Source organism: Oncorhynchus gorbuscha, unplaced genomic scaffold (assembly GCF_021184085.1).
Source record: "Oncorhynchus gorbuscha isolate QuinsamMale2020 ecotype Even-year unplaced genomic scaffold, OgorEven_v1.0 Un_scaffold_572, whole genome shotgun sequence".
NCBI classification, from domain to species: Eukaryota; Metazoa; Chordata; class Actinopteri; order Salmoniformes; family Salmonidae; genus Oncorhynchus; species Oncorhynchus gorbuscha.
The window spans coordinates 256,465-282,978 of NW_025745406.1; the positions used below are offsets into that span (position 1 = coordinate 256,465).

General features: G+C 35.3%; 1 protein-coding gene across 5 annotated transcripts; it reads right to left on the bottom strand.

Moving 5' to 3' along the window:
• On the bottom strand, positions 1 to 25,350 carry LOC124018721 (charged multivesicular body protein 2b-like). 5 transcript variants are annotated; one of them, XM_046334073.1, is made up of 7 exons: positions 25,195 to 25,350; positions 23,161 to 23,252; positions 19,899 to 20,093; positions 19,395 to 19,497; positions 1,811 to 1,917; positions 361 to 473; positions 1 to 304 (listed from the first exon to the last, which is right to left on the bottom strand). In XM_046334073.1, coding segments are annotated over exons 1-7 (645 nt in total). In that variant the 5' UTR covers positions 25,229 to 25,350; the 3' UTR covers positions 1 to 303. The 5 variants fall into 5 exon arrangements, with proteins under 5 accessions (XP_046190029.1, XP_046190028.1, XP_046190030.1 ...); XM_046334072.1 differs by having other exon boundaries at positions 1 to 322; XM_046334074.1 differs by having other exon boundaries at positions 1 to 297; positions 354 to 473.
• Positions 25,351 to 26,514: the final 1,164 nt, after the last annotated feature.

A 26,514-nucleotide genomic window follows, 5' to 3' on the forward strand; every position in this document is an offset into this window, starting at 1 on the left:
TGAGACTCTTATTCGTTACATTTTATTGTATCAGCAACGTTCTACAACGTTAGGCTACTGAACGTGGTTTCCTTGTTATTCAAAACTCACTCTCCTTGTGTGGCCCACTGCGTAGACCCAATACACAGCAGGACCTCTACAACTACATCAAGTGCCATCTATAGTCATATAGACTATATATATATATATATAAATATAATAGTGTCACTATATCCCAGAAAAGGCATGTCAGAAACTGAGCAGGGGGAGTCGTGTGTGTGTGTGTCCAGGCACAGGGTGTGTGTGTGTGTGTGTGTGTGTGTGTGTGTGTGTGTGTGTGTGTGTGTGTGTGTGTGTGTGTGTGTGTGTGTGTGTGTGTGTTAGTCCACTCCCAAGGCTTTGAGCTGTCGTTCGATGTCTTCGTCTGAGATGCCGTCTGATTTGGTGGCAGAAGAGGTGGGTTTGTTTCTGCTGGTTGAAGGAGCGTTCACCATCTACGATCAATAAGAACAACAAGTGAATCAACTCAACCTTGATTCTCCCAAGTGAATCAACTCAACCTTGATTCTCCCAAGCATACACCATTCATAGTATTTCCACAGGACTTAGTGTCCTGTCCAGGGGGTGTCCTGTACATCAAGCTGTCTCACTACAGGATATAGACTAGTGTCCTGTCCAGGGGATGTCCTGTACATCAAGCTGTCTCACTACAGAAACAGGAGATAGACAGCTCCTGTCCAGGGGGTGTCCTGCCATTCTGTCTCACTACAGAAACATTCAGCCATTCTGGCTAACTTACTTTACAGAGTATTTCCATAGAGCTGCAGAATGACATCCCCAGTAGGACCCTAACCCAGTGGGACCCTAACCCAGTAGGACCCTAACCCAGTAGGACCCTAACCCAGGAATACCCTAACCCAGTAGGACCCTAACCCAGTAGGACCCTAACCCAGTGGGACCCTAACCCAGTAGGACCCTAACCCAGTGGGACCCTAACCCAGTGGGACCCTAACCCAGTGGGACCCTAACCCAGTGGGACCCTAACCCAGGAATACCCTAACCCAGTAGGGCCCTAACCCAGTAGGGCCCTAACCCAGTGGGACCCTAACCCAGTAGGACCCTAACCCAGTAGGAACCCTAAACCAGTGGGACCCTAACCCAGTAGGACCCTAACCCAGTAGGACCCTAACCCATTAGGACCCTAACCCAGTGGGACCCTAACCCAGTGGGACCCTAACCCAGTGGGACCCTAACCCAGTAGGGACCCTAACCCAGTGGGACCCTAACCCAGAATACCCTAACCCAGGAATACCCTAACCCAGTGGACCCTAACCCAGTAGGACCCTAACCCAGTGGGACCCTAACCCATTTGAACCCTAACCCAGTAGGACCCTAACCCAGTGGGACCCTAACCCAGTAGGACCCTAACCCAGGAATACCCTAACCCAGTAGGGCCCTAACCCAGTAGGGCCCTAACCCAGTGGGACCCTAACCCAGTGGGACCCTAACCCAGTGGGACCCTAACCCAGTGGGACCCTCACCCAGTTGGACCCTCACCCAGTGGGACCCTCACCCAGTGGGACCCTCACCCAGTGGGACCCTTGTCAGCCAATCAGCATTCAGGGCTGGATCCAGACAGTTTATAATGCTAGATACAGGTCCAGTTTCCCCAGACACTGACTAACCCTGGTTCTATTTCAGATCTACATCTGGGAAACCAGCCCCAAGGATCTCGTTCAGGGTTTAGTCTGGATTTATTCTGGCTTTATTAAAAATCAGGTACATCATCGAGAACACATTTTATTTGACAATAAAAACACCAATGTCTCACCTTTCCTGATATCTCGATGCCGATCTCGTCCAGAACCTGGTTAACAATGCTATCAGACTCCTCCTCGTCTCCAGACTCGTCAAAGATCTCATCCAACGTGTCGTTAACTGAGAGAAGGAGACAGAGAGATGACTCCTATTAAAACACACACACACACATCACACACACACATCCACACACACACCTCCCCACACACACACACCCACCACACACACACACACACACACACACACACACACACCTCCCCCACACACACACACACACACACACACACACCTCCCCACACACACACACACCCGCACACACACACACACACACCTCCCCACACACACACACACACATTACCTGTCAAAAGTCTGGACACACCTACTCATTAAAGGGTTTTTCTTTATTTTTACTATTTTCTACATTGTAGTATAATAGTTAAGACATCAAAACTATCAAATATCATGTAGCAACCAAAAAAAAGTGTTAAACAAATCAAAATATTTTATATTTAGATTCTTCAAAGTAGCCACCCTTTGACCTTGATGACAGCTTTGCAACACTCTTGGCATTCTCTCAACCAGCTTCACCTGGAATGCTTTTGCAACAGTCTTGAAGGAGTTCCCACATATGCTGAGCACTTGTTGGCTGCTTTTCATTCACTCTACGGTCCAACTCATCCCAAACCATCTCAATTGGGTTGGTCGGGTGACTGTGTAGGGCGATGTTGGTTTTCTGTGCTTTAAAATTCTAAATAAAATCACAGACACCAGCAAAGCACCCCCACACCTCCTCCTCCATGCTTCAATGTGGGAACCACAAATGGCAGTCTAATGTCCAGAAACCACAAACCAGTCTAATGTCCATTGCTCGTGTTTCTTCGCCCAAGTAAGTCTCTTCTTATTGGTGTCCTTTAGTAGTGGTTTCTGTGCAGCAATTCGACCATTAAGGTCTGATTCACGCAGTCTCCTCTGAACAGTTGATGTTGAGATGTGTCTGTTATTTGAACTCTGTGAAGCAATTATTTGGGCTGCAATTTCTGAGCCTGGTAAACTCTAATGACCTTATCCTCTGCAGCAGAGGGAACTCTAATGAACTTATCCTCTGCAGCAGATGTAACTCTGGGTCTTCATTTCCTGTGGCGGTCCTCATGAGAGCCAGTTTCATCACAGAGCATGATGGTTTTTGCGACTGCACTTGAAGAAACTTTCAAAGTTCTTGAAATGTTCCATATTGATTGACCTTCATGTCTTAAAGTAATGATGGTCTGTCGTTTCTCTTTGCTTATTTGAGCTGTTCTTGCCATAATATGGACTTGGTCTGTTACCCAATAGGGCTGTCTTCTGTGTACCACCCCTACATTGTCAACACAACTGATTGGCTCAAATGCATTAAGGAAAGAAAGAAATCCCTCTAATTAACATAAGGCACAGCTGTTAATTGAAATGCAATAATAGCATGTAGTACACTATGTAGGTATTAATAGCATGTAGTACACTATATAGGCATTAATAGCATGTAGTACACACTATATAGGTATTAATAGCAGTACACTATATAGGTATTAATAGCATGCAGTACACTATATAGGTATTAATAGCATGTAGTACACACTATATAGGTATTAATAGCATGTAGTACACACTATATAGGTATTAATAGCATGTAGTACACTATATAGGTATTAATAGCATGTAGTACACTATATAGGTATTAATAGCATGTAGTACACTATATAGGTATTAATAGCATGTAGTACACTATATAGGTATTCATAGCATGTAGTACACTATATAGGTATTAATAGCAGTACACTATATAGGTATTAATAGTATGTAGTACACTATATAGGTATTAATAGCATGTAGTACACTATATAGGTATTAATAGCAGTACACTATATAGGTATTAATAGCATGCAGTACACTATATAGGTATTAATAGCAGTACACTATATAGGTATTAATAGTAGTACACTATATAGGCATTAATAGCAGTACACTATATAGGTATTAATAGTAGTACACTATATAGGTATTAATAGCAGTACACTATATAGGTATTAATAGCAGTACACTATATAGGTATTAATAGTAGTACACTATATAGGTATTAATAGTAGTACACTATATAGGTATTAATAGCATGTAGTACACTATGTAGGTATTAATAGCAGTACACTATATAGGTATTAATAGCATGTAGTACACTATATAGGTATTAATAGTAGTACACTATATAGGCATTAATAGCAGTACACTATATAGGTATTAATAGCAGTACACTATATAGGTATTAATAGTAGTACACACTATATAGGTATTAATAGCATGTAGTACACTATATAGGTATTAATAGCATGTAGTACACTATATAGGTATTAATAGCAGTACACTATATAGGTATTAATAGCATGTAGTACACTATATAGGTATTAATAGCAGTACACTATATAGGCATTAATAGCAGTACACTATATAGGTATTAATAGCAGTACACTATATAGGCATTAATAGCAGTACACTATATAGGTATTAATAGCAGTACACTATATAGGTATTAATAGTAGTACACTATATAGGTATTAATAGTAGTACACTATATAGGTATTAATAGTAGTACACACTATATAGGTATTAATAGCATGTAGTACACTATATAGGTACATAGGTATTAATAGCAGTACACTATATAGGTATTAATAGCATGTAGTACACTATATAGGTATTAATAGTAGTACACTATATAGGTATTAATAGCATGTAGTACACTATATAGGTATTAATAGCATGTAGTACACTATATAGGTATTAATAGCATGTAGTACACTATATAGGTATTAATAGCATGTAGTACACTATATAGGTATTAATAGCAGTACACTATATAGGTATTAATAGCATGTAGTACACTATATAGGTATTAATAGCATGTAGTACACTATATAGGTATTAACACTATATAGGTATTAATATGTAGTACACTATATAGGTATTAATAGCATGTAGTACACTATATAGGTATTAATAGCATGTAGTACACTATATAGGTATTAATAGCATGTAGTACACTATATAGGTATTAATAGCATGTAGTACACTATATAGGTATTAATAGCAGTACACTATATAGGTATTAATAGTAGTACACTATATAGGTATTAATAGTAGTACACTATATAGGTATTAATAGCATGTAGTACACTATATAGGTATTAATAGCATGTAGTACACTATATAGGTATTAATAGTAGTACACTATATAGGTATTAATAGCATGTAGTACACTATATAGGTATTAATAGCATGTAGTACACTATATAGGTATTAATAGTAGTACACTATATAGGCATTAATAGCAGTACACTATATAGGTATTAATAGCAGTACACTATATAGGTATTAATAGCAGTACACTATATAGGCATTAATAGCAGTACACTATATAGGTATTAATAGCATGTAGTACACTATATAGGTATTAATAGTAGTACACTATATAGGTATTATATAGCATGTAGTACACTATATAGGTATTAATAGTAGTACACTATATAGGTATTAATAGTAGTACACTATATAGGTATTAATAGTAGTACACTATATAGGTATTAATAGCATGCAGTACACTATATAGGTATTAATAGCATGTAGTACACTATATAGGCATTAATAGCAGTACACTATATAGGTATTAATAGCAGTACACTATATAGGTATTAATAGCATGCAGTACACTATATAGGTATTAATAGCATGCAGTACACTATATAGGTATTAATAGTAGTACACTATATAGGTATTAATAGCAGTACACTATATAGGCATTAATAGCAGTACACTATATAGGTATTAATAGCATGTAGTACACTATATAGGTATTAATAGCAGTACACTATATAGGTATTAATAGCATGCAGTACACTATATAGGTATTAATAGCATGCAGTACACTATATAGGTATTAATAGTAGTACACTATATAGGTATTAATAGTAGTACACTATATAGGTATTAACTAGTATTAATACACTATATAGGTATTAATAGCAGTACACTATATAGGTATTAATAGCAGTACACTATATAGGTATTAATAGCAGTACACTATATAGGTATTAATAGTAGTACACTATATAGGTATTAAGGTAGTACTATATAGGTATTAAGTAGTACACTATATAGGTATTAATATAGTACACTATATAGGTATTAATAGTAGTACACTATATAGGTATTAATAGGTACACTATATAGGTATTAATAGTAGTACACTATATAGGTATTAATAGCATGCAGTACACTATATAGGTATTAATAGCATGCAGTACACTATATAGGTATTAATAGCATGCAGTACACTATATAGGTATTAATAGCATGCAGTACACTATATAGGTATTAATAGCATGCAGTAGTAGTAGTAATATATAGGTATTAATAGTAGTACACTATATAGGTATTAATAGTAGTACACTATATAGGTATTAATAGTAGTACACTATATAGGTATTAATAGTAGTACACTATATAGGTATTAATAGTAGTACACTATATAGGTATTAATAGTAGTACACTATATAGGTATTAATAGCAGTACACTATATAGGTATTAATAGTAGTACACTATATAGGTATTAATAGTAGTACACTATATAGGTATTAATAGTAGTACACTATATAGGTATTAATAGCATGTAGTACACTATATAGGTATTAATAGCATGTAGTACACTATATAGGTATTAATAGCAGTACACTATATAGGTATTAATAGCATGTAGTACACTATATAGGTATTAATAGCATGTAGTACACTATATAGGTATTAATAGCATGTAGTACACTATATAGGTATTAATAGCAGTACACTATATAGGTATTAATAGCATGTAGTACACTATATAGGTATTAATAGCATGTAGTACACTATATAGGTATTAATAGCAGTACACTATATAGGTATTAATAGCAGTACACTATATAGGTATTAATAGCATGTAGTACACTATATAGGTATTAATAGCATGTAGTACACTATATAGGTATTAATAGCATGTAGTACACTATATAGGTATTAATAGCATGTAGTACACTATATAGGTATTAATAGCATGTAGTACACACTATATAGGTATTAATAGCATGTAGTACACTATATAGGTATTAATAGTAGTACACTATATAGGTATTAATAGCATGTACTACACTATATAGGTATTAATAGCATGTAGTACACTATATAGGTATTAATAGCATGTAGTACACTATATAGGTATTAATAGCATGTAGTACACTATATAGGTATTAATAGTAGTACACTATATAGGTATTAATAACATGTAATACACTATATAGGTATTAATAGCATGTAATACACTATAGGTATTAATAGCATGTAGTACACACTATATAGGTATTAATAGCATGTAGTACACACTATATAGGTATTAATAGCATGTAGTACACACTATATAGGTATTAATAGCATGTAGTACACTATATAGGTATTAATAGCATGTAGTACACTATATAGGTATTAATAGCATGTAGTACACACTATATAGGTATTAATAGCATGTAGTAGTACACTATATAGGTATTAATAGCATGTAGTACACACTATATAGGTATTAATAGCATGTAGTACACACTATATAGGTATTAATAGCATGTAGTACACTATATAGGTATTAATAGCATGTAGTACACTATATAGGTATTAATAGCATGTAGTACACTATATAGGTATTAATAGCATGTAGTACACTATATAGGTATTAATAGCATGTAGTACACTATATAGGTATTAATAGCATGTAGTACACTATATAGGTATTAATAGCATGTAATACACACTATATAGGTATTAATAGCATGTAATACACTATATAGGTATTAATAGCATGTAGTACACTATATAGGTATTAATAGCATGTAGTACACTATATAGGTATTAATAGCATGTAGTACACTATATAGGTATTAATAGCAGTACACTATATAGGTATTAATAGCATGTAGTACACTATATAGGTATTAATAGCATGTAGTACACTATATAGGTATTAATAGCATGTAATACACTATATAGGTATTAATAGCATGTAGTACACACTATATAGGTATTAATAGCATGTAATACACTATATAGGTATTAATAGCAGTACACTATATAGGTATTAATAGCAGTACACTATATAGGCATTAATAGCAGTACACTATATAGGTATTAATAGCAGTACACTATATAGGTATTAATAGCATGTAGTACACTATATAGGTATTAATAGCAGTACACTATATAGGTATTAATAGCATGCAGTACACTATATAGGTATTAATAGCATGCAGTACACTATATAGGTATTAATAGTAGTACACTATATAGGTATTAATAGTAGTACACTATATAGGTATTAATAGTAGTACACTATATAGGTATTAATAGTAGTACACTATATAGGTATTAATAGCAGTACACTATATAGGTATTAATAGCAGTACACTATATAGGTATTAATAGCATGCAGTACACTATATAGGTATTAATAGCATGCAGTACACTATATAGGTATTAATAGTAGTACACTATATAGGTATTAATAGTAGTACACTATATAGGTATTAATAGTAGTACACTATATAGGTATTAATAGTAGTACACTATATAGGTATTAATAGTAGTACACTATATAGGTATTAATAGCAGTACACTATATAGGTATTAATAGCAGTACACTATATAGGTATTAATAGTAGTACACTATATAGGTATTAATAGTAGTACACTATATAGGTATTAATAGTAGTACACTATATAGGTATTAATAGCATGCAGTACACTATATAGGTATTAATAGCATGCAGTACACTATATAGGTATTAATAGCATGCAGTACACTATATAGGTATTAATAGCATGCAGTACACTATATAGGTATTAATAGCATGCAGTACACTATATAGGTATTAATAGCATGCAGTACACTATATAGGTATTAATAGCATGCAGTACACTATATAGGTATTAATAGTAGTACACTATATAGGTATTAATAGTAGTACACTATATAGGTATTAATAGTAGTACACTATATAGGTATTAATAGTAGTACACTATATAGGTATTAATAGTAGTACACTATATAGGTATTAATAGTAGTACACTATATAGGTATTAATAGCAGTACACTATATAGGTATTAATAGTAGTACACTATATAGGTATTAATAGCAGTACACTATATAGGTATTAATAGTAGTACACTATATAGGTATTAATAGTAGTACACTATATAGGTATTAATAGCATGTAGTACACTATATAGGTATTAATAGCATGTAGTACACTATGTAGGTATTAATAGCAGTACACTATATAGGTATTAATAGCATGTAGTACACTATATAGGTATTAATAGCATGTAGTACACTATATAGGTATTAATAGCATGTAGTACACTATATAGGTATTAATAGCATGTAGTACACTATATAGGTATTAATAGCATGTAGTACACTATATAGGTATTAATAGCATGTAGTACACTATATAGGTATTAATAGCATGTAGTACACTATGTAGGTATTAATAGTAGTACACTATATAGGTATTAATAGCAGTACACTATATAGGTATTAATAGCATGTAGTACACACTATATAGGTATTAATAGCATGTAGTACACTATATAGGTATTAATAGTAGTACACTATATAGGTATTAATAGCATGTACTACACTATATAGGTATTAATAGCATGTACTACACTATATAGGTATTAATAGCATGTAGTACACTATATAGGTATTAATAGCATGTAGTACACTATATAGGTATTAATAGCATGTAGTACACTATATAGGTATTAATAGTAGTACACTATATAGGTATTAATAACATGTAATACACTATATAGGTATTAATAGCATGTAATACACTATAGGTATTAATAGTACACTATATAGGTATTAATAGCATGTAGTACACACTATATAGGTATTAATAGCATGTAGTACACTATATAGGTATTAATAGCATGTAGTACACTATATAGGTATTAATAGCATGTAGTACACACTATATAGGTATTAATAGCATGTAGTACACACTATATAGGTATTAATAGCATGTAGTACACACTATATAGGTATTAATAGCATGTAGTACACACTATATAGGTATTAATAGCATGTAGTACACTATATAGGTATTAATAGCATGTAGTACACTATATAGGTATTAATAGCATGTAGTACACTATATAGGTATTAATAGCATGTAGTACACTATATAGGTATTAATAGCATGTAGTACACTATATAGGTATTAATAGCATGTAGTACACACTATATAGGTATTAATAGCATGTAGTACACACTATATAGGTATTAATAGCATGTAATACACTATATAGGTATTAATAGCATGTAGTACACTATATAGGTATTAATAGCATGTAGTACACTATATAGGTATTAATAGTACACTATATAGGTAGTACACTATATAGGTATTAATAGCAGTACACTATATAGGTATTAATAGCAGTACACTATATAGGTATTAATAGCATGTAGTACACTATATAGGTATTAATAGCATGTAGTACACTATATAGGTATTAATAGCATGTAGTACACTATATAGGTATTAATAGCATGTAGTACACACTATATAGGTATTAATAGCAGTACACTATATAGGTATTAATAGCAGTACACTATATAGGTATTAATAGCATGTAGTACACTATATAGGTATTAATAGCATGTAGTACACTATATAGGTATGAATAGTAGTACACTATATAGGTATGAATAGTAGTACACTATATAGGTATTAATAGTAGTACACTATATAGGTATTAATAGCATGTAGTACACTATATAGGTATTAATAGTAGTACACTATATAGGTATTAATAGCATGTAGTACACTATATAGGTATTAATAGTAGTACACTATATAGGTATTAATAGCAGTACACTATATAGGTATTAATAGCAGTACACTATATAGGTATTAATAGTAGTACACTATATAGGTATTAATAGTAGTACACTATATAGGTATTAATAGCAGTACACTATATAGGTATTAATAGCAGTACACTATATAGGTATTAATAGCAGTACACTATATAGGTATTAATAGCAGTACACTATATAGGTATTAATAGTAGTACACTATATAGGTATTAATAGCATGTAGTACACTATATAGGTATTAATAGCATGTAGTACACTATATAGGTATTAATAGCATGTAGTACACTATATAGGTATTAATAGCATGTAGTACACTATATAGGTATTAATAGCATGTAGTACACTATATAGGTATTAATAGCATGTAGTACACTATATAGGTATTAATAGCATGTAGTACACACTATATAGGTATTAATAGCATGTAATACACTATATAGGTATTAATAGCATGTAGTACACTATATAGGTATTAATAATGTAGTACACTATATAGGTATTAATAGCATGTAGTACACTATATAGGTATTAATAGCAGTACACTATATAGGTATTAATAGTACACTATATAGGTATTAATAGCATGTAGTACACTATATAGGTATTAATAGCATGTAATACACTATATAGGTATTAATAGCATGTAGTACACTATATAGGTATTAATAGCATGTAGTACACACTATATAGGTATTAATAGCATGTAATACACTATATAGGTATTAATAGCAGTACACTATATAGGTATTAATAGCAGTACACTATATAGGTATTAATAGCATGTAGTACACTATATAGGTATTAATAGTAGTACACTATATAGGTATTAATAGCATGTAGTACACTATATAGGTATTAATAGCATGTAGTACACTATATAGGTATTAATAGCATGTAATACACTATATAGGTATTAATAGCAGTACACTATATAGGTATTAATAGTAGTACACTATATAGGTATTAATAGTAGTACACTATATAGGTATTAATAGCATGTAGTACACTATATAGGTATTAATAGTAGTACACTATATAGGTATTAATAGCATGTAGTACACTATATAGGTATTAATAGTAGTACACTATATAGGTATTAATAGCAGTACACTATATAGGTATTAATAGTAGTACACTATATAGGTATTAATAGTAGTACACTATATAGGTATTAATAGCAGTACACTATATAGTATTAATAGTATTAATAGCAGTACACTATATAGGTATTAATAGCAGTACACTATATAGGTATTAATAGCAGTACACTATATAGGTATTAATAGCAGTACACTATAGGTATTAATAGCATGTAGTACACTATATAGGTATTAATAGTAGTACACTATATAGGTATTAATAGCAGTAGTACACTATATAGGTATTAATAGTAGTACACTATATAGGTATTAATAGCATGTAGTACACTATATAGGTATTAATAGCATGTAGTACACTATATAGGTATTAATAGCATGTAATACACTATATAGGTATTAATAGCATGTAGTACACTATATAGGTATTAATAGCATGTAGTACACTATATAGGTATTAATAGCATGTAATACACTATATAGGTATTAATAGCAGTACACTATATAGGTATTAATAGTAGTACACTATATAGGTATTAATAGTAGTACACTATATAGGTATTAATAGCATGTAGTACACTATATAGGTATTAATAGTAGTACACTATATAGGTATTAATAGCATGTAGTACACTATATAGGTATTAATAGCAGTACACTATATAGGTATTAATAGTAGTACACTATATAGGTATTAATAGTAGTACACTATATAGGTATTAATAGTAGTACACTATATAGGTATTAATAGTAGTACACTATATAGGTATTAATAGCAGTACACTATATAGGTATTAATAGCAGTACACTATATAGGTATTAATAGTAGTACACTATATAGGTATTAATAGCAGTACACTATATAGGTATTAATAGTAGTACACTATATAGGTATTAATAGTAGTACACTATATAGGTATTAATAGCATGTAGTACACTATATAGGTATTAATAGCATGTAGTACACTATGTAGGTATTAATAGCAGTACACTATATAGGTATTAATAGCATGTAGTACACTATATAGGTATTAATAGCATGTAGTACACTATATAGGTATTAATAGCATGTAGTACACTATATAGGTATTAATAGCATGTAGTACACTATATAGGTATTAATAGCATGTAGTACACTATATAGGTATTAATAGCATGTAGTACACTATATAGGTATTAATAGCATGTAGTACACTATGTAGGTATTAATAGCAGTACACTATATAGGTATTAATAGCAGTACACTATATAGGTATTAATAGCATGTAGTACACACTATATAGGTATTAATAGCATGTAGTACACTATATAGGTATTAATAGTAGTACACTATATAGGTATTAATAGCATGTACTACACTATATAGGTATTAATAGCATGTACTACACTATATAGGTATTAATAGCATGTAGTACACTATATAGGTATTAATAGCATGTAGTACACTATATAGGTATTAATAGCATGTAGTACACTATATAGGTATTAATAGTAGTACACTATATAGGTATTAATAACATGTAATACACTATATAGGTATTAATAGCATGTAATACACTATAGGTATTAATAGCATGTAGTACACACTATATAGGTATTAATAGCATGTAGTACACACTATATAGGTATTAATAGCATGTAGTACACTATATAGGTATTAATAGCATGTAGTACACACTATATAGGTATTAATAGCATGTAGTACACTATATAGGTATTAATAGCATGTAGTACACTATATAGGTATTAATAGCATGTAGTACACTATATAGGTATTAATAGCATGTAGTACACTATATAGGTATTAATAGCATGTAGTACACTATATAGGTATTAATAGCATGTAGTACACTATATAGGTATTAATAGCATGTAGTACACTATATAGGTATTAATAGCATGTAGTACACTATATAGGTATTAATAGCATGTAGTACACACTATATAGGTATTAATAGCATGTAGTACACACTATATAGGTATTAATAGCATGTAATACACTATATAGGTATTAATAGCATGTAGTACACTATATAGGTATTAATAGCATGTAGTACACTATATAGGTATTAATAGCATGTAGTACACTATATAGGTATTAATAGCAGTACACTATATAGGTATTAATAGCAGTACACTATATAGGTATTAATAGCATGTAGTACACTATATAGGTATTAATAGCATGTAATACACTATATAGGTATTAATAGCATGTAGTACACTATATAGGTATTAATAGCATGTAGTACACACTATATAGGTATTAATAGCATGTAATACACTATATAGGTATTAATAGCAGTACACTATATAGGTATTAATAGCAGTACACTATATAGGTATTAATAGCATGTAGTACACTATATAGGTATTAATAGCATGTAGTACACTATATAGGTATGAATAGTAGTACACTATATAGGTATGAATAGTAGTACACTATATAGGTATTAATAGTAGTACACTATATAGGTATTAATAGCATGTAGTACACTATATAGGTATTAATAGTAGTACACTATATAGGTATTAATAGGTATTAATAGTAGTACACTATATAGGTATTAATAGTAGTACACTATATAGGTATTAATAGCAGTACACTATATAGGTATTAATAGCAGTACACTATATAGGTATTAATAGTAGTACACTATATAGGTATTAATAGTAGTACACTATATAGGTATTAATAGCAGTACACTATATAGGTATTAATAGCAGTACACTATATAGGTATTAATAGCAGTACACTATATAGGTATTAATAGCAGTACACTATATAGGTATTAATAGCAGTACACTATATAGGTATTAATAGCATGTAGTACACTATATAGGTATTAATAGCATGTAGTACACTATATAGGTATTAATAGCATGTAGTACACTATATAGGTATTAATAGCATGTAGTACACTATATAGGTATTAATAGCATGTAGTACACTATATAGGTATTAATAGCATGTAGTACACTATATAGGTATTAATAGCATGTAGTACACACTATATAGGTATTAATAGCATGTAGTACACACTATATAGGTATTAATAGCATGTAATACACTATATAGGTATTAATAGCATGTAGTACACTATATAGGTATTAATAGCATGTAGTACACTATATAGGTATTAATAGCATGTAGTACACTATATAGGTATTAATAGCAGTACACTATATAGGTATTAATAGCATGTAGTACACTATATAGGTATTAATAGCATGTAGTACACTATATAGGTATTAATAGCATGTAATACACTATATAGGTATTAATAGCATGTAGTACACTATATAGGTATTAATAGCATGTAGTACACACTATATAGGTATTAATAGCATGTAATACACTATATAGGTATTAATAGCAGTACACTATATAGGTATTAATAGCAGTACACTATATAGGTATTAATAGCATGTAGTACACTATATAGGTATTAATAGTAGTACACTATATAGGTATTAATAGCATGTAGTACACTATATAGGTATTAATAGCATGTAGTACACTATATAGGTATTAATAGCATGTAATACACTATATAGGTATTAATAGCAGTACACTATATAGGTATTAATAGTAGTACACTATATAGGTATTAATAGTAGTACACTATATAGGTATTAATAGCATGTAGTACACTATATAGGTATTAATAGTAGTACACTATATAGGTATTAATAGCATGTAGTACACTATATAGGTATTAATAGTAGTACACTATATAGGTATTAATAGCATGTAGTACACACTATATAGGTATTAATAGCATGTAATACACTATATAGGTATTAATAGCAGTACACTATATAGGTATTAATAGCAGTACACTATATAGGTATTAATAGCATGTAGTACACTATATAGGTATTAATAGTAGTACACTATATAGGTATTAATAGCATGTAGTACACTATATAGGTATTAATAGCATGTAGTACACTATATAGGTATTAATAGCATGTAATACACTATATAGGTATTAATAGCAGTACACTATATAGGTATTAATAGTAGTACACTATATAGGTATTAATAGTAGTACACTATATAGGTATTAATAGCATGTAGTACACTATATAGGTATTAATAGTAGTACACTATATAGGTATTAATAGCATGTAGTACACTATATAGGTATTAATAGTAGTACACTATATAGGTATTAATAGCAGTACACTATATAGGTATTAATAGCAGTACACTATATAGGTATTAATAGTAGTACACTATATAGGTATTAATAGTAGTACACTATATAGGTATTAATAGCAGTACACTATATAGGTATTAATAGCAGTACACTATATAGGTATTAATAGCAGTACACTATATAGGTATTAATAGCAGTACACTATATAGGTATTAATAGCAGTACACTATAGGTATTAATAGCATGTAGTACACTATATAGGTATTAATAGTAGTACACTATATAGGTATTAATAGCAGTACACACTATATAGGTATTAATAGTAGTACACTATATAGGTATTAATAGCATGTAGTACACTATATAGGTATTAATAGCATGTAGTACACTATATAGGTATTAATAGCATGTAATACACTATATAGGTATTAATAGCATGTAGTACACTATATAGGTATTAATAGCATGTAGTACACTATATAGGTATTAATAGCATGTAATACACTATATAGGTATTAATAGCAGTACACTATATAGGTATTAATAGTAGTACACTATATAGGTATTAATAGTAGTACACTATATAGGTATTAATAGCATGTAGTACACTATATAGGTATTAATAGCATGTAGTACACTATATAGGTATTAATAGCATGTAGTACACTATATAGGTATTAATAGTAGTACACTATATAGGTATTAATAGCAGTACACTATATAGGTATTAATAGCAGTACACTATATAGGTATTAATAGTAGTACACTATATAGGTATTAATAGTAGTACACTATATAGGTATTAATAGCAGTACACTATATAGGTATTAATAGCAGTACACTATATAGGTATTAATAGCAGTACACTATATAGGTATTAATAGCAGTACACTATATAGGTATTAATAATAGCAGTACACTATATAGGTATTAATAGCAGTACACTATATAGGTATTAATAGTAGTACACTATATAGGTATTAATAGTAGTACACTATATAGGTATTAATAGCAGTACACACTATATAGGTATTAATAGTAGTACACTATATAGGTATTAATAGCATGTAGTACACTATATAGGTATTAATAGCATGTAGTACACTATATAGGTATTAATAGCATGTAATACACTATATAGGTATTAATAGCATGTAGTACACTATATAGGTATTAATAGCATGTAGTACACTATATAGGTATTAATAGCAGTACACTATATAGGTATTAATAGCATGTAGTACACTATATAGGTATTAATAGTAGTACACTATATAGGTATTAATAGCATGTAGTACACTATATAGGTATTAATAGCATGTAGTACACTATATAGGTATTAATAGCATGTAGTACACACTATATAGGTATTAATAGCATGTAGTACACTAAAATATATATATATATATATACAGTGCCTTGCGAATGTATTCGGCCCCCTTGAACTTTGCGACCTTTTTCCACATTTCAGGCTTCAAACATAAAGATATAAAACTGTATTTTTTTTTGTGAAGAATCAACAACAAGTGGGACACAATCATGAAGCGGAACGACATTTATTGGATATTTCAAACTTTAACAAATCAAAAACTGAAAAATTGGGCGTGCAAAATCATTCAGCCCCCTTAAGTTAATACTTTGTAGCGCCACCTTTTGCTGCGATTACAGCTGTAAGTCGCTTGGGGTATGTCTCTATCAGTTTTGCACATCGAGAGACTGACATTTTTTCCCATTCCTCCTTGCAAAACAGCTCGAGCTCAGTGAGGTTGGATGGAGAGCATTTGTGAACAGCAGTTTTCAGTTCTTTCCACAGATTCTCGATTGGATTCAGGTCTGGACTTTGACTTGGCCATTCTAACACCTGGATATGTTTATTTTTGAACCATTCCATTGTAGATTTTGCTTTATGTTTTGGATCATTGTCTTGTTGGAAGACAAATCTCCGTCCCAGTCTCAGGTCTTTTGCAGACTCCATCAGGGTTTCTTCCAGAATGGTCCTGTATTTGGCTCCATCCATCTTCCCATCAATTTTAACCATCTTCCCTGTCCCTGCTGAAGAAAAGCAGGCCCAAACCATGATGCTGCCACCACCATGGTTGACAGTGGGGATGGTGTGTTCAGGGTGATGAGCTGTGTTGCTTTTACGCCAAACATAACGTTTTGCATTGTTGCCAAAAAGTTCCATTTTGGTTTCATCTGACCAGAGCACCTTCTTCCACATGTTTGGTGTGTCTCCCAGGTGGCTTGTGGCAAACTTTAAACGACACTTTTTATGGATATCTTTAAGAAATGGCTTTCTTCTTGCCACTCTTCCATAAAGGCCAGATTTGTGCAATATACGACTGATTGTTGTCCTATGGACAGAGTCTCCCACCTCAGCTGTAGATCTCTGCAGTTCATCCAGAGTGATCATGGGCCTCTTGGCTGCATCTCTGATCAGTCTTCTTGTATGAGCTGAAAGTTTAGAGGGACGGCCAGGTCTTGGTAGATTTGCAGTGGTCTGATACTCCTTCCATTTCAATATTATCGCTTGCACAGTGCTCCTTGGGATGTTTAAAGCTTGGGAAATCTTTTTGTATCCAAATCCGGCTTTAAACTTCTTCACAACAGTATCTCGGACCTGCCTGGTGTGTTCCTTGTTCTTCATGATGCTCTCTGCGCTTTTAACGGACCTCTGAGACTATCACAGTGCAGGTGCATTGATACGGAGACTTGATTACACACAGGTGGATTGTATTTATCATCATTAGTCATTTAGGTCAACATTGGATCATTCAGAGATCCTCACTGAACTTCTGGAGAGATTTTGCTGCACTGAAAGTAAAGGGGCTGAATAATTTTGCACGCCCAATTTTTCAGTTTTTGATTTGTTCAAAAAGTTTGAAATATCCAATAAATGTCGTTCCACTTCATGATTGTGTCCCACTTGTTGTTGATTCTTCACAAAAAAATACAGTTTTATATCTTTATGTTTGAAGCCTGAAATGTGGCAAAAGGTCGCAAAGTTCAAGGGGGCCGAATACTTTCGCAAGGCACTGTATATTATGCTACGTTAGCAGTCTTATCATCATGAGGACAACAACATAGAATGTATAATATAGATCCAGTCTTACCATCACGGAGGACAACATAGAATGTATAATATAGATCCAGTCTTACCATCATGGAGGACAACAACATAGAATGTGTAATATAGATCCAGTCTTACCATCATGGAGGACAACATAGAATGTGTAATATAGATCCAGTCTTACCATCACGGAGGACAACAGAATGTATAATATAGATCCAGTCTTATCATCATGAGGACAACATAGAATGTGTAATATAGATCCAGTCTTACTCAGCTCCTCTGACATCTCCATCTTCATGTTCTCCTTCTGGAAGTTCTGCATGGTCTGTTGCATCTTCTGAGGGTCCATCTTCTTATTGACAGCCTGCATAGTCTGAGACGGGAGAGGAGAGGGAGTCACATGGACTGGTTACACTTTACAAAAGGCAGGCAACACCCATTAAAATACAGCACACACAGAGACAGACAAGAGACACACAGAGACCAGAGACACAGACAGACAGGAGAGACAGACCAGAGACACAGAGACAGAGACACAGACAGACAGGAGAGACAGACCAGAGACGCAGAGACACAGACACAGACAGACAGGAGAGACAGACCAGAGACGCAGAGACAGAGACACAGACAAAGGAGAGACAGACAGACCCGCTGTTCAAGGTGTCTACCACTAGGTACAGAGACAGACCCCCTGTGGGAAGAAGCAGCCCACTGACCCACACTAGGTACACCCCCCCTGTGGGAAGAAGAAGCAGCCCACTGATCCACACGTACTTTGGTAGTGGTAGCCATGGCCCCTGCCATCTTCATCTGAGAGTTCATGAGTTTGGTCTGAGAGGACATGGAGGTGACCTTTGAACCGACGGCGTAGCTTCTGTTCTTCTGTCTCCTCAGCTGAACCAGCTGTTTGGCCAGGATGGTACACGCCTCCTTGTTCCCCGTCTTCGCCATCTTCTTAATCTCCATCTCCTGGGAGACAACGTGCATTCGGGAAAGTATTCAGACCCCTTGGACTTTTCCCATATTTTGTTACAGCATTCAAAAATTATTTAAATCGCCCATAACGACATCACAATAGCCCATAACGACATCACAATAGCCCATAACGACATCACAATAGCCCATAATGACATCACAATAGCCCATAACGACATCACAATAGCCCATAACGACATCACAATAGCCCATAATGACATCACAATAGCCCATAATGACATCACAATAGCCCATAACGACATCACAATAGCCCATAATGACATCACAATAGCCCATAATGACATCACAATAGCCCATAATGACATCACAATAGCCCATAATGACAAAGCAAAAACAGGTTTTTAGAAATGCACTGGGAACCTGGTACCATCCCTACGGTGAAGCATTTTTATTTATTTAACCTTTATTTAACTAGGCAAGTCAGTTAAGAACAAATTGTTATTTTCAATGACAGTCCTAGGAACAGTGGGTTAACTGCCTTGTTCAGGGGCAGAACGACAGATTTGTTTTTACCTTGTCAGCTCAGGGATTTGATCTAGCAACCTTTCAGGTTACAAGTCCAACACTAACCACTAGGCTACCTGCCTCCTCTACACTCTAGCCGCTAGGCTACCTGCCTCCTCTACACTCTAGCCGCTAGGCTACCTGCCTCCTCTACACTCTAGCCGCTAGGCTACCTGCCTCCTCTACACTCTAGCCGCTAGGCTACCTGCCTCCTCTACACTCTAGCCGCTAGGCTACCTGCCTCCCTACCTCTAGCCGCAGGCTACCTGCCTCCTCTACACTCTAGCCGCTAGGCTACCTGCCTCCTCTACACTCTAGCCGCTAGGCTACCTGCCTCCTCTACACTCTAGCCGCTAGGCTACCTGCCTCCTCTACACTCTAGCCGCTAGGCTACCTGCCTCCTCTCACTCTAGCCGCAGGCTACCTGCCTCCTCTACACTCTAGCCGCTAGGCTACCTGCCTCCTCTACACTCTAGCCGCTAGGCTACCTGCCTCCTCTACACTCTAGCCGCTACCTGCCTCCTCTACACTAGCCTAGGCTACCCTCTACACTCTAGCCGCTAGGCTACCTGCCTCCTCTACACTCTAGCCGCTAGGCTACCTGCCTCCTCTACACTCTAGCCGCTAGGCTACCTGCCTCCTCTACACTCTAGCCGCTAGGCTACCTGCCTCCTCTACACTCTAACCGCTAGGCTACCTGCCTCCCACCAGCGTGGTGGGCACTGTATACAAAAGACAAAGCTAGAAACCAAGACAGTAATCTGGGGCTGACTAGCCTGGGTGACAGGTGGTTTTCGCCATCATACCAACTTCTTGTCACTCCATTGTTACGTTTGGCATGAATGTAATGATGTCACAAACAGACTCAAGGTTTTCCACATGGACCCACAGAGCATCCGGAAAGAATTCAGACCCCTAGACTTTCTTTTTTTTTTTACACATTTTCTTACATTACAGCCTTATTCTTAAATAAACTTATGGGTTTTTTTCTCATCAATCTACACACAATATCCCATAATGACAAAGCAAAAACAGGTTTAGATATTTTTTACAAATGTATTACAAATTTTAAAAAACAGAAACCTTGTTGACATAAGTATTCAGACCCTTTGCTATGAGACCTGACATTGAGCTCAGGTACACCCTGTTTCCATTGATCATCCTTGAGATGTTTCCACAACTTGATTGGAGTCCACCTGTGGTAAATTCAATTGATTGGACATGATTTGGAAAGGCTCACACCTGTCTATATAAGGTCCTACAGTTGACAGTGCATGTCAGAGCAAAAACCAAGCCATGAGGTTCAAGGAATCGTCCGTAGAGCTCCGAGACAGGATTGTGTCGAGGCACAGATCTGGGGAAGGGTTCCAAAACATTTATGCAGAATTAAAGGTCCCCAAGAACACAGTGGCCTCCATCATTCTTAATTGGAAGAAGTTTGGAACCACCAAGACTCTTCCTAGAGCTGGTCGCCCGGCCAAACTGAGCAATCGGGGGAGAAGGGCCTTGGTCAGGGAGGTGACCAAGAACCCGATGGTCACTCTGACAGAGCTCCAGAGTTCCTCTGTGGAGATGGGATAAATTTCCAGAAAGACAACCATCTCTGCAGCACTCCACCAATCAGGCCTTCATGGTAGAGTGGCCAGACGGAAGCCACTCCTCAGTAAAAGTCACATAACAGCCCGCTTGGAGTTTGCCAAAAAGGCACCTAAAGGACCAATATTGAACTCTTTGGCCTGAAAGCCAAGCGTCACGTCTGGAGGAAACCAGGCACCACTCATCACCTGGCCAATACCATCCCTACAGTGAAGCATGGTGGTGGCAGCATCACGTCTGGAGGAAACCAGGCACCACTCATCACCTGGCCAATACCATCCCTACAGTGAAGCATGGTGGTGGCAGCATCACGTCTGGAGGAAACCAGGCACCACTCATCACCTGGCCCATACCATCCCTACAGTGAAGCATGGTGGTGGCAGCATCACGTCTGGAGGAAACCAGGCACCACTCATCACCTGGCCCATACCGTCCCTACAGTGAAGCATGGTGGTGGCAGCATCACGTCTGGAGGAAACCAGGCACCACTCATCACCTGGCCAATACCATCCCTACAGTGAAGCATGGTGGTGGCAGCATCATGTCGGTGAAACCAGGGATCACCTGGCCCATACCGTCCCTACAGTGAAGCATTTTTCAGCATCAGCAGGAAACCAGGCAAACTTCACCTGGTGTCCCTACAGTGAAGCATGGGGGTGGCAGCAGGGTCTGAATACTGATGTAAAATGTGATATTTCAGTGTGTCACCTGGTGTGTGTGTGTGTGTCCCTACAGTGTGTGCATGGTGGTGGCAGCATGTGTGTGTGTGGTGTGTGTGTGTGTGTGTGTGTGTGTGTGTGTGTGTGTGTGTGTGTGTGTGTGTGTGTGTGTGTGTGTGTGTGTGTGTGGATTGAGGCAGTCTGAATACACTGTACATTATCCATGACTCAGATACTCTCTGTATTCACTACTACAGAACAGACTACTACTACACCCCCACCAGTTGTTTTTCCTGTTTCTCCAGGGAAGATCTGTCTCTGGTGATCTGTCTCTGGGTTCCTCTCAGCTCTTTGGTCTGCTCCTTTATCACATCTAGACACAACGGTGGGAGAGAAAACTACAAGATCAGTACTAGGCCTTGGCAAACAGAGGAGAAGAAAGAAACAATTGTTGTTGTTTATTTCACTTGTTTTGGCCAAAACATATGTTTCCCATGTCAATGAAGCCCTTTGAATTGAGAGAGGAGACAGACGAGAGATCCACAGAGGGGATTCTACATCATCATCATCATCATCATCATCATCATGAAGAGACTAAAAAAATCCACGTGACAGAATGTACCTGTACCGCCAAAAAGTCAGGAGAGCAAATCTCTCCTGTGGATACTCCTATCGCCACCCACTACGGCCAGAACAGACCAACAGCTACGAACTGCCCCACGTTATTGTTTTTCCTGTTTCTACAGACCAGCGTACTGAAAGGTTATTGTTGTTATGATCTGTGCTACTGGGTTACAGACCAGCTACTGAAAGTCTTATTCCTTTATGACTCTGTGACTCTATACAGACCAGCGCACTGAAAGGTTATTGTTGTTATGACTCTGTGCTACTCTATACAGACCAGCGCACTGAAAGGTTATTGTTGTTATGACTCTGTGCTACTCTATACAGACCAGCGTACTGAAAGGTTATTGTTGTTATGACTCTGTGCTACTCTATACAGACCAGCGTACTGAAAGGTTATTGTTGTTATGACTCTGTGCTACTCTATACAGACCAGCGTACTGAAAGGTTATTGTTGTTATGACTCTGTGCTATCTCTATACAGACCAGCGTACTGAAAGGTTATTGTTGTTATGACTCTGTGCTACTCTATACAGACCAGCGTACTGAAAGGTTATTGTTGTTATGACTCTGTGCTACTCTATACAGACCAGCGTACTGAAAGGTTATTGTTGTTATGACTCTGTGCTACTCTATACAGACCAGCGTACTGAAAGGTTATTGTTGTTATGACTCTGTGCTACTCTATACAGACCAGCGTACTGAAAGGTTGTTATTGTTGTTATGACTCTGTGCTACTCTATACAGACCAGCGTACTGAAAGGTTATTGTTGTTATGACTCTGTGCTACTCTATACAGACCAGCGTACTGAAAGGTTATTGTTGTTATGACTCTGTGCTACTCTATACAGACCAGCGTACTGAAAGGTTATTGTTGTTATGACTCTGTGCTACTCTATACAGACCAGCGTACTGAAAGGTTATTGTTGTTATGACTCTGTGCTACTCTATACAGACCAGCGTACTGAAAGGTTATTGTTGTTATGACTCTGTGCTACTCTATACAGACCAGCGTACTGAAAGGTTATTGTTGTTCTGACTCTGTGCTACTCTATACAGACCAGCGCACTGAAAGGTTATTGTTGTTATGACTCTGTGCTACTCTATACAGACCAGCGTACTGAAAGGTTGTTATTGTTGTTATGACTCTGTGCTACTCTATACAGACCAGCGTACTGAAAGGTTATTGTTGTTATGACTCTGTGCTACTCTATACAGACCAGCGTACTGAAAGGTTATTGTTGTTATGACTCTGTGCTACTCTATACAGACCAGCGTACTGAAAGGTTATTGTTGTTATGACTCTGTGCTACTCTATACAGACCAGCGTACTGAAAGGTTATTGTTGTTATGACTCTGTGCTACTCTATACAGACCAGCGTACTGAAAGGTTATTGTTGTTATGACTCTGTGCTACTCTATACAGACCAGCGTACTGAAAGGCAGGCAGATAACACTGTCCCTTCAGATTACCTTCTATTTAAGGACAAAAACTAGTTGTTGTTTTTTTTTTAATAGAAAAACATTAAGTTTATTCAACATTCTGACTTGTAATATGAATGTTCAGGAGTGCTGAGCCGAACTGTTAAGACAGATGAGTAACGTTAAGTATTACACTCTCTTATAATAAGAGACTGAATCTAACTTTGCTAATGTCCGCAAGCTGAAACGCCGAGTCTGTGTACACTTACCATCTACTGTCTTTTTCTTGAAGAAGCCGGCCATGGTGACACGGGATAATTTGGCCAAATAGCTATAATCCAATGCTATTTTAAAAGGACACCGCCTGTTAATTAAACCTTGTTTATTTCCTGGTTCGGAGAGAAGCAGGAAGTGCAGCACTTTTAATGGGGGCGTTCGAGACAGCCTAGAATATAAGCGCTGCGCTCACACTGAGCCATGTCGCCTGGGTTGAAAGACAACCGCTAGGTGGCAGTAGATACCTAATTCCATAGTCACATCACACCCACAGCTGCATGGGGATACCCAGCCAAACACAGAGCTCTTTTACAGACCTGTAAATAGCTTCCAGCTGACTCGATCTGTCTGTTCATGATTTGGGAATGGGTCTTGAATTTGAATAAGTATTGAGTTTTATTGCCAAGTGGGTGTTTCCTCCTGATAGTGACATTATGCTGTGTTCATAACAAGTGGGAACCAAGTGGGAATATTGCAAACTGGGTCAACGATTTGTGTGGTTTCAAGTGCTTTAAACTTGTTGAGAACGCCGATTTGGTTAATGGCAAACAGCCGCGGGGTCAACCATAAACTACAGCTTTCATGCTCCCAAACAAATTATAGTTTAAAAAAAAAACATATTCTTTGTTAGATTAAATCCTTACTTGAAAAAAAAATAACGTTAATTAAATACAGCCACGGACTTGTTTCCTTGTTGAGATTCAATTGGCACATCGGCATTTTCTCGTGAGTCTCCATTTTAGATCAACATTAATGAGCAAATAGTCGGTGGTTGTTTTTGATTAACGTTTATTTGAAAAAGTATGGTTTTCATCAAATAAAGAAAGGCAACCGCAAGGGGACAAACATAAGTACAAGATAAAGCGTTTTCAAAATGTAAAATTGGTTTTTGAAGTATTGACGTTGGAGCGACTTGATGTCATCTGAGCTGAAATTCCACAACGCCTGGAATATACTGAGCTATATTATAGGCTTGCATTCGTAAATTATATTATTTTATACTAATACAATTGCTCAGAGGAAGAGATTTTGTTCAACAAGTAATTCTTTTGATTCTAAACAAGACATGTGCCAAAATTATTGGCACCCCTGTTTTCAATACCTCACCTTGTGAGGCCATGTTTATCTCCCAGTGTATTATAATGCCATGTTTATCTCCCAGTGTATTATAATGCCATGTTTATCTCCCAGTGTATTCTGACATGTTTATCTCCCAGTGTATTATAATGCCATGTTTATCTCCCAGTGTATTATAATGACATGTTTATCTCCCAGTGTATTCTGACATGTTTATCTCCCAGTGTATTATAATG

Coding starts and splice junctions, on each gene's coding strand:
- LOC124018721 (XM_046334073.1), bottom strand. CDS start 25,228: ATGGCCGGCTTCTTCAAGAAAAAGACAGTAGATG. Junction 1,918..19,394: donor GGAGATGTCAGAGGAGCTGA/GTAAGACTGGAT, acceptor TCCTTCTCTCAG/TTAACGACACGTTGGATGAG. Junction 474..1,810: donor GCATCGAGATATCAGGAAAG/GTGAGACATTGG, acceptor TATTGATCGTAG/ATGGTGAACGCTCCTTCAAC.